This window comes from Trachurus trachurus, assembly GCF_905171665.1.
Source record: "Trachurus trachurus genome assembly, chromosome: 3".
In the NCBI taxonomy this organism is placed as follows: Eukaryota; Metazoa; Chordata; class Actinopteri; order Carangiformes; family Carangidae; genus Trachurus; species Trachurus trachurus.
Genome location: NC_139893.1, coordinates 3,425,998 through 3,435,551, shown reverse-complemented (window position 1 = coordinate 3,435,551; position 9,554 = coordinate 3,425,998). Strand labels below are relative to the sequence as shown.

Genomic DNA, 9,554 nt, shown 5'->3' with positions numbered 1-9,554 from the left:
GGAAGCTAACCTACCCTCGATGTAGCTAGCTTGAACCAAAATAAAGCGTCTTTGCTTGAACCCTCCGTTTTGACCGATCTGGTCCCGTTAGCGGCATTTGACCGCTCAAGATGCCTTACCGGAGAGTTTTGTCAGCTCTGAGACGAAGATCGGCCCGCCGGTTTCCGTTTAGAGTTGCTGAAGAGTTTCTCTGATGACTTTAGGTGAAGGCAGGCTAACACTACCCATACACTTCCAGTGTTTGAGCTAAGCTAATTAGCGACTTTAGGTGGAGGCAGGCTAACACGACCCATACACTTCCAGTGTTTGAGCTAAGCTAATTAGCGACTTTAGGTGGAGGCAGGCTAACACTACCCATACACTTCCAGTGTTTGAGCTAAGCTAATTACGGGCGATACGGCTCTATCTCCATGGTTACTGCACGCACAGTCATTCTGTGACATAAACTGTAAACTGTTTTCTTGTCTGTAACAACATCTATTGCACGTCTGTCCGTCCTGGGTGAGGGATCCCTCCTCCGTTGCTCACCCTGAGGTTTCTCCGATTTTTCCCTGTTAAAAGGGTTTTCATGGAGTTTTTCCTCAGTCGATGTGAGGGTCTAAGGGCAGAGGATGTTGTTGTGATAAAGCCCTTTGAGACAAACTGTTTGTAAAAACAGGCTATACAAATAAAATTGCCTAGTCTTGCCTATCTGCTGGTCATGGACTCGGGAGTGAGGCAAGACACGGAAACAAAAAAAAAAAAACGTTGGCGTATCCCTATCCCTAAATACTCTTTTCATTGTTTTTGTTTTGTTTTTCCCATTATTGAAATAACAAAGTGCTCCATATTAAGGTTGTAAACCACTGATATAGACATATTAGTCTCATTTAGTATAATATAGGCTATAATAATTAAATGCCATATTCATATTTAAATGCTGAACTACATCAGCAGTTAAACCTGATGACATCATCTGACCAATCAAGATCAGTCGTGTTCATTTTTTATTTGCCAACTTTCTACAGTAGTTTGACGATGACTGTGTGTTCTGGCTTCATCTGAACACAAATGACAATAAACAGACTGTTCTTCTTCTTCTTCTTCTTCTACTACTAAACTCTTACCGGTGAGCGCGGTGAAGTCGGCGGCGGTGAGCGACTTGCCCAGCTTGTTCCTGGTCTGCATGGCGATCATGGCGTCCAGGTTCTCTGCAGGAGAGAGAGAGAAAACAGACGTTCAGACGATGAATTAAATGAAATGAAATAAAATAAAATGAAGTGAAGTGAAGAAGCCTCTTGTCCCTGTGTGAGTCTGCAGGCTGATTAGCATCACAACAGACGCTCGCTAATTAATGAAGAGTGGGTTCAAGAGGGAGACAGAGAGAAACAAAGATGTGGTTTTTTTCCCTCCCTGTAATATATTAAAGGGATAGTTCAACATTATGTGGCAAATTGGCCATTACCATAATCCCTATAGTCATAGCAGCAGGTTCGTTACCTTTAATTGTCGGTGCAAGCTATTTTTAGAACGGCGGAGCAGAGCCGTGAGCTGCTCAGAGCTACGCTACGGAGGCTCATTATGGGATTTCTTGGTTTCCCTCATCAAACTCATCAAATACACAATCCAACAACTCCACAACGCTCTGGTGGACAAGTTGTGACCTGCACATTCACCACGCTATGAGATAATAACACAACGTTACCAGACAGAGTTGTTTTAGAGGGAAATTCATGCAAAACCGCTGATGCACGTTGCCTTCAGGGACAGTTTTTCATCAAGCAGTCTCTGTATTTCCCTCTAAAACAACTCTGTCTGGTAACGTTCTGTTATTATACGATTTATGATTTAACTTAACATGACAGCCTGAGATCCAGGGTGCTGAACTTATAACAATGATATTAAAATGTGTGTTAGCACAGCGGGGTGTGTGTGTGTTATGATGTTATTACAAAGGGATTATTATAAACTGTTACAGACACAAACAGGTCACACGGCTCAGAGGGAGTTTGCTGCTGTCTGGATTAACAAAGGGTTAAAAACCAACAGATGTTGACGAGACACATACAGCAGCTGGAGTTAAACCTGTGATTCATCAGCTGCTAATTAGTTACCACATTTTACATTATAAATACAACTAAATTATCATTAATTATCTACAGTATAAGTGCCTCAGAGTGAGAGTGTTGCTGTCTGATAAATACATGAATAAACATTTAAATCTGTTCTCACATGGTTTATACAGCAATATACATATTTCAACTGGTTCTGGGACATAAACAGCTGCTCAATAAATAAATCAATAATATCTGACCTGAATGTTGGACTTTTATTTTGAAAAAAACCCCCCCAAAAAACGTATTTAATTAAGTTATTTTATTTGTTCTCTTCTATCTTTTATTTTTTATTATAATCTACTGGAGCTGCTGTGACACCATAATTGAAGTGTTTTATTCTTATTATACTATTTTGACAGACGTGCGTCGGTCAGACACTTGCAGCGGTCTACTGCGGTAGCCATGGTAACCGTCATTTGATGTTGATGTTTCTAGGTGTGAAAACATCTTGTGTTGTGGTGGGTCTTTTCTGTTTTTTTATATTTATTATAGTCACTTTGGTTCCTGTAGTTGTCAAGTGTTCCTCCTCAGTTTATTATTAATTAGGGCCACGGGGCCATTGCACCGAGCACTGGACTTCAATGCAAAATTGGTCTTCAATGTAAAATTTTGCATTGAAGTCAATGGGACGGGCGAAAAAAAAGAGTGAAAAAGGACAATCATTGGAGTTTTTAAACGTCTACCGCTCAGGCATACTTTCACCTAGAGACTCCATTTGAATTTTAAACTGTAGACACAAGTCTTGTGTATTGGTGTATGAATCCACAATGTGATAGGTCATATAGTTTTTGATAAATCACAGATCAATGACCATGATCATTTTTGGAGAAATTATGAGATTATAATGGGTGTGTATTGCACGGAATGTTCGTGTCAGAGTGGATGACATCATCGGTTAGAGTGGGAGAGAGTCCAAAAAAATTCTACATTTTTTCTCTTTCCACACTCCTCCTGGACACAATTTACACTCTACACACATGATTTTTTCCAAATTTGTAGACAGACTTGTTCTGTCTCTTTCAATGTGCTCAAAATATCAGAGAGACTTACAGAATTTGAATTGTCAGCCTCTAAGTGCGGCCATGTCTGTCTCTGCTCCTCATTGACTCCAATACAAACATTTTCTGAGAGAAGCAGAACAGGCCCCTGTTTTAAAATCGCAAGTGTCTCCAAAATATTTACAGTAGAAACACCAAAATCACACCAAAGCTTTCAGGAAGTCCTTACAGCGATGATGGTCTGTGTTTTTTTCTGATAGAAGTTACCGTTTTGTCAGTATAAGCCCAAATGTGAGACCAGTGCAGAGGCAGAAAATCGCTCTTTTTCTCCACGTTTCTGTCTGTCTCAGCCTAGGGGGCCCCTATCGTCATTGGCAACCACCTCAAGTTGCCGTGGTAACCTCTGAGCCTCAGGCCAGAGCCACAGTCTCTGTCAAACACAACCACACACACATGTGCACATATGCACGCACACACAAACAAACACACACTGTGACTGTGATCACAGCTCCTTAATATCAGAGCTCAGTGAAAGATGATCGTGTGTCTGTCTGATCAGGTCGTGGGTTTGATTCCCGTGTTGACAGAGATGGTAGCTATGCCCAGCAGTAGCCCCACGTGGTCCTATCAAAACTTCCCAGAGGAAATTTTCTAGTTTGCTCTGAAATCCACTTTATACATGAAAACACGTGTATTTATGTTAGAAAAGACGACGTTCTTGTGTTTTCAAAGGTTAGGCTACTTTGTGTTGTGACGTTGTGATCATGGGACAGTGTTGGTCCCATACGACAGTAAAATATAATATCACAGTTAAACGCAAATGTTCTGTGATTCTTGGCTCTTTTTAACTATGACTTGGCACTTTAATACTTTTAATATTTATCAGAAGTATCTGGTTATGCCTCTCTCATGCTGTCGTTTCATTTATTTAGATTTATTCATTAATTTATCTAGGCTATTACTTTCATTCTACTATTTATCTATCTTATTTGTTTGTTTATTTATTAACTTTATTAACCGATTGCCCTAACCCTCTTTAACCAATTATCTTTTTAAACGACGGTCTTCTAACTCTCCTTTTTAACTGTTGCTGTTTCCGACACATCAAATAATCTCTAATATTCTGTCTAATAAATCATTTTGAACAGACGCATGTTGCTGTAGATTTCAGGTCGTTCAGCTTCGTCTCCATCTGCTCCGAGCTCCTCCTCTTGTTTCTTATCATCTAACCACACACACACACACACACACACACACACACACAGACACACACACACACACACACACACACACACACACACACACACACACACACACACACACCCCTCCCCAGGCCATTGATTGACAGGTGTGTGTGTGTATTCAGTTGTGTACCTGGATGACTCATTAACATTAACATGTTGCTAGGCGATGGTGTTCTGTCCGTCCTGTTATCTCCCCAACGACCTATAAGCTACCGCCATGAGGCCATAGGGGTTGCCTAGGAAACTGAGTAATGGTATATTGTGTGTGTTCGGCTCCATGCAGCGTGTGATGTCGGAGCAGGAAACAGCTGCTGGACGACGACGGGTATTATTGATTAAAGATTGATTATTAACTCACTCTGCTGATGCTTCGTCCACCTGTGACAAACATATAAAACCTGAACACTTCACCTCATTAATATTCTGTTATAGTTAATTATTCATAGAGAATATAAATAGAAGAACTCAGTGTCCTGTCACATGAAGGATCAGATCAGAGTGTTTGTTCTGTGTGAGACTAGGGATGTCACCATTACTTGTTTTCACAATTAACCGCGGTATTAAACGCCACAATTAATTAATTAATCGTAAAGATTCTTAAACACCGTTAGGCAAGGCAAGGCAAGGCAATTTTATTTGTATATAGTTACTTCCCAAAAAGATGATGTTGGAATTGTAATCGGCAGATGTGCGGCAAAATAAAGGTTAATGCACAGGTTCTGGTCCATTTAACTAATGTAGTATTGAATTGGTAGGAATTTAAATGTTGAGTGTCAAAACTCAAAAAACGATAAAAAAAAACGTAAACATTTGGTATAGATGACAATTTATGACCTGAATATATAATAACATTTCCTCTGGGGGATTAATAATTGTTCCTATATTAACAAATACTTGAAATATTTTGTGTAAACTAACCCATAATAATCGTGATAATCGTATCCCAGGTTCATCAATATTCCATTAGACAAATCAATAACCTTGGTTTGTTTGTTTCCATTATTATTATGTGTGTACATGTGTATATTTTTTCTTTTTTTATTTATTTAAAATTATTTTTTTTATTTTTTATTTCATTCTATTTTGTATTATTTTGTTTAAAATGCTATTCAAGATATATTCATCTTTCTTTTGTTTGTTTTGCTTTGTTATTTGTGCAATAATAAGCCCGTAGTGGGTTTCTACCCACACATGTCTTTTTTTTTCAATTCAATTTTTTTTCAATTTTATTGTTGCTTTTATAATCGTGCAAATATACATAAACATTTCTCTGACAATAATCGTGTCAAGAAAATCTATAATCGTGAGACTGAATGTCATTTAAAACAGACAGGACGATGATGATGATGATGATGATGATGATGATGAAGGCCGCCGTCCCTCAGCTCTCTGACCTTTTACTGACGGCCATGAAATCAGCCCGGTTATGTAGCGTGACACTAATCTGTCTGTACAGGCTTCACACTCCACTGCACACACACACACACACACGCAGCCATGACGACGACCACTGTGTGTGTAAACTAGACTGAAACCTACATTTTAAATGTTTTATCGACTTGTTCAACATGTTTGAAGCAGCGGAGTCAAACTCACTTTAGTTCAGCGCTCACATACAGATACAGATACAGATACATAGCTACTGTGTTATCTCATTTATCAAAAGGTTTCTGGATTTCTTGTTTTATTTTGTTTTTCAATGAATGAAATAAACTAAACTAAACTAAACTAAACAAAGAACAGTTTGATTTGCAGTGGACCAGACCAGTAAAATTACAGCATCATAATAACCTGTATAAATAACAAGAACTCTTTGTTTTAGTGCAAAGAAGTACAAGTAAAAGGCTTTTACTGCAGTTGGGGGCCTTCAGTGACCTGCTGCTTTTTAAGTCCAATCTTAAAACGTTTTTATTCAGAATGGCTTTTACCATTTGAGCAGAAGTAAGCGATATTTTTGTGTTAATATAAGTCTTAAATAGTTCTATCTTCCCACAGCAATCACTTACATAGAGTGTTTGGACCGAAACACGGGTCTCTCAGTCACTCTGCTCTGCTCTGAGCCCAGGAGAAAACATTTATCGTATCCTACAACCTTTATCCAATGAGGAGAGAGAACGGCATAAAGGGGCAGTCCTCTCTGTGTGTGCAGCCAAGGGATGCGCCTGAATGTGGTGACGTAGGGACGAGGACCAATAGATCCATGACGAGGGCGGGGGCTGCTAACTCCATCGGCTGACAAGACGTTATGGTGCGTTCAAGGAAACTCGTAACTCGTGTTTTTCCGACCTGTGAAGTGGTACCAGTTCGATCTGGTACGAGTTCACGGGTCAGAAGTTACGAGTGGCCGTTATAGTGACTTTCACCGGTAAAACAGGTCGGAGAAACACGAGTGGGTTGCCTGGAATGCTACAAAGTCGTAAGTTGTGACTTGAAGCTGTAATTTACGGTTTCAAAAGCCTGCCTGGAACGCAGCATTAGCCAAAACGACCAGATCGCTTACTTCTGCTTTAAGTGATCTTCCTGTTTTTACACGTCTTGATATTGTTTAATCGTCTCTATGTTTGTCTTATTCTTGCTGTGTTCTTAAGTTTTAATTCTTATTTTATGTAAAGGATTTATTTATTTATGCATACTGTAAAGTGCTATATAAACAAATTTTGATTGGATTTGAAGTACATTATTAAGATGTTAACATTTAATATGTTTAAAAAAAACATTATGAACAACCTGATAATAACAGAACGTTACCAGACAGAGTTGTTTTAGAGGTAAATTCATGCAGGGGACAGTTTTTCATCAAGCAGTTTCTGTATTTCCCTCTAAAACAACTCTGTCTGGTAACGTTGTGTTATTATCTCATAGCGTGGTGAATGTGCAGGTCACAACTTGTCCACCAGAGCGTTGTGGAGTTGTTGGATTGTGTATTTGATGAGTTTGATGAGGGAAACCAAGAAATCCCATAATGAGCCTCTGTAGCGTAGCTCTGAGCAGCTCACGGCTCTGCTCCGCTGTTCTAAAAATAGCTTGCACCGACAATTAAAGGTAACGAACCTACTGCTATGGGATTATGGCAATGGGCCAATTTGCCCAAATGTTGAACTATCCCTTTAGTAGAGTAAAACCAAAACCAGAGAAACTCATCATTTATTAGTGGTTTCTTGTGTTTTTCTGTGGCTGAATATACTATGTGTGTGTGTGTGTGTGTGTGTGTGTGTGTGTGTGTGTGTGTGTGTGTGTGTGTGTGTGTGTGTGTGTGTGTGTGTGTGTGTGTGTGTGTGTGTGTGTGTGTGTGTGTGTGCGTCTCACCCAGGTAGGACACGCCCTCCTCCGGCGTGATGGTCCCGTACTTCACCATCATCTTCACGAAGTCGATCAGCGTCTTCATGATGGTGATCAGAGTCTCTCTCTCCTGAGCGTCCTGGTCTGCAGCCACACACACACACACACACACACACACACACACACACACACACACACACACACACACACACACACACACACACACAAACACACACACAATGACATCATCATTATTACTGGTGAGGTAATGGTGGCTGGTTACCATGGCGTTAATGTTGTTACCTCATGGTGTTTGACTGTGGGAGTTCATAACGACTGGATTGTGAATAATTAGTTCATTATTGTGTGTGTGTGTGTGTGTGTGTGTGTGTGTGTGTGTGTGTGTGTGTGTGTGTGTGTGTGTGTGCGTGTGTGTGTGCGTGTGTGTGCAACAAAGGAGGATCAAACAGGCGTTGACTCATCCTTGACAACGACATCGCCATGACAACAACATCAGTGATCTGGTCCGGCTCTTCCTCTTCCTCTCAGATGAACCAGTGATATTTATACACTCTGGTCTAAACCGTGTGTGTTGTGTTACTGTGTGTGTGTGTCTATGTGTGTGTGTGTGTGTGTGTGTGGAGGTACATTTGTGTCTTTATTATTCAATCAAAAGAAAAGTTGATTTAAACAAAAAAAGATATTTTCAATCAAAACAAACTCCATTTCAATTTTTTTTTTAAAGGATTTGAGTGCAAACACATATGAGACCCACAAAATTGCATTTGAACCCTTTTTTTCTTTGATTGAAAAGGTTTTTTTTTTATTGAAGTGAGTTACTTGATTTTATTTTATTTTCTAACATGTATAAAAAAAAAGGTATGTAACTATTTGTACATACAAAAGAAAGAAAAAAAAATAGAGCCAAGACATAACAAAACACCACACATTGTTCGAAAAAGGAGTAGGAAGAAGTATAAAACTTTTTTTAATTTCCCACCCTTTTTAACTATTCTTCAGTTTACTTTTTTTGATTGAATAATAAAGACACAAATATCCTACCCATAATATTGCCTAAATACAAAAAATCCCCCAAAAATATTTTCAATCAAATAATAACTCACCTCAATCAAAAAAAAAACTTTTCAATCAAAGAAAAAAAGGGTTCAAATGCAATTTTTTGGGTCTCAAATATTTTTTTTGCATTCAAACCCTTTTTTTCTGTGATTGAAATGATTTTTTTTTTGATTGAGGTGAGTTATTATTTGATTGAAATTAATATTTTGGGGGGATTTTTGTATTTAGGCCATATTATGGGTAGGATATTTGTGTCTTTATTATTCAGTCAAAAAAACTTGATCAAACAAAAAAGCAATTTTCAATCAAATAATAACTCACTTCAATCAAAAAAAAACCTTTTCAATCAAAGAAATAAGGGGTTCAAATGCAATTTTGTGGGTCTCAAATAATACCTTTTTTATTTAAATCAACCTTTTTTTGGATTGAATAATAAAGACACAAATGTACCTCTATAGTATGTGTGTGTATTGTGTGTATTGTGTGTACCTGAGTTGAGGCTCCGCAGCAGTCGGTAGAAGTTGGGGAAGTACTGCAGGTCCTGCAGCCCGTCGTCCTGGTCACGGCTCACCTCGTTGCCGCCGCCGTCCTCGGTGTCTTTGTCCCAGGCTTCGACCGCCGCGTCGTCGTCCACGTCTCTGTTCACGTCGTCCGCCGCCTCCTCTTCATCGTTACCTCCCTCCTCCTCCTCGCCTTCGTTGTAGCTGCGCCTCGGCGGATCCCACGAGTCCTGGAGGAGTGTAACGGTAAATCTATTATTTATCTAGAAGCAGTTTATTAGGGCCATGGGACAATCGCCCCGAGCACTGGCCCCTACAGCTATGAAATAGCTTCAATTTTGCATTGAAGTCAATGGGACG

The 9,554-nt window shown here is 39.4% G+C and overlaps 1 protein-coding gene across 1 annotated transcript in view; it reads right to left on the bottom strand.

Annotated features, from left to right (window-relative positions):
* The window catches only part of scg3 (secretogranin III), a gene marked incomplete at its 3' end in the record, with an annotated part of 28,835 nt that overhangs the window by 9,092 nt on the left and 10,189 nt on the right, over positions 1 to 9,554 (bottom strand). Inside the window, exons 7-9 of the mRNA XM_083997056.1 lie at positions 9,184 to 9,424; positions 7,645 to 7,761; positions 1,107 to 1,190 (exon numbers count right to left, since the gene is read on the bottom strand). Of these exons, the coding sequence (XP_083853182.1) occupies positions 1,107 to 1,190; positions 7,645 to 7,761; positions 9,184 to 9,424 (442 nt within the window). The remainder of the gene's footprint in view (positions 1 to 1,106; positions 1,191 to 7,644; positions 7,762 to 9,183; positions 9,425 to 9,554) is intronic.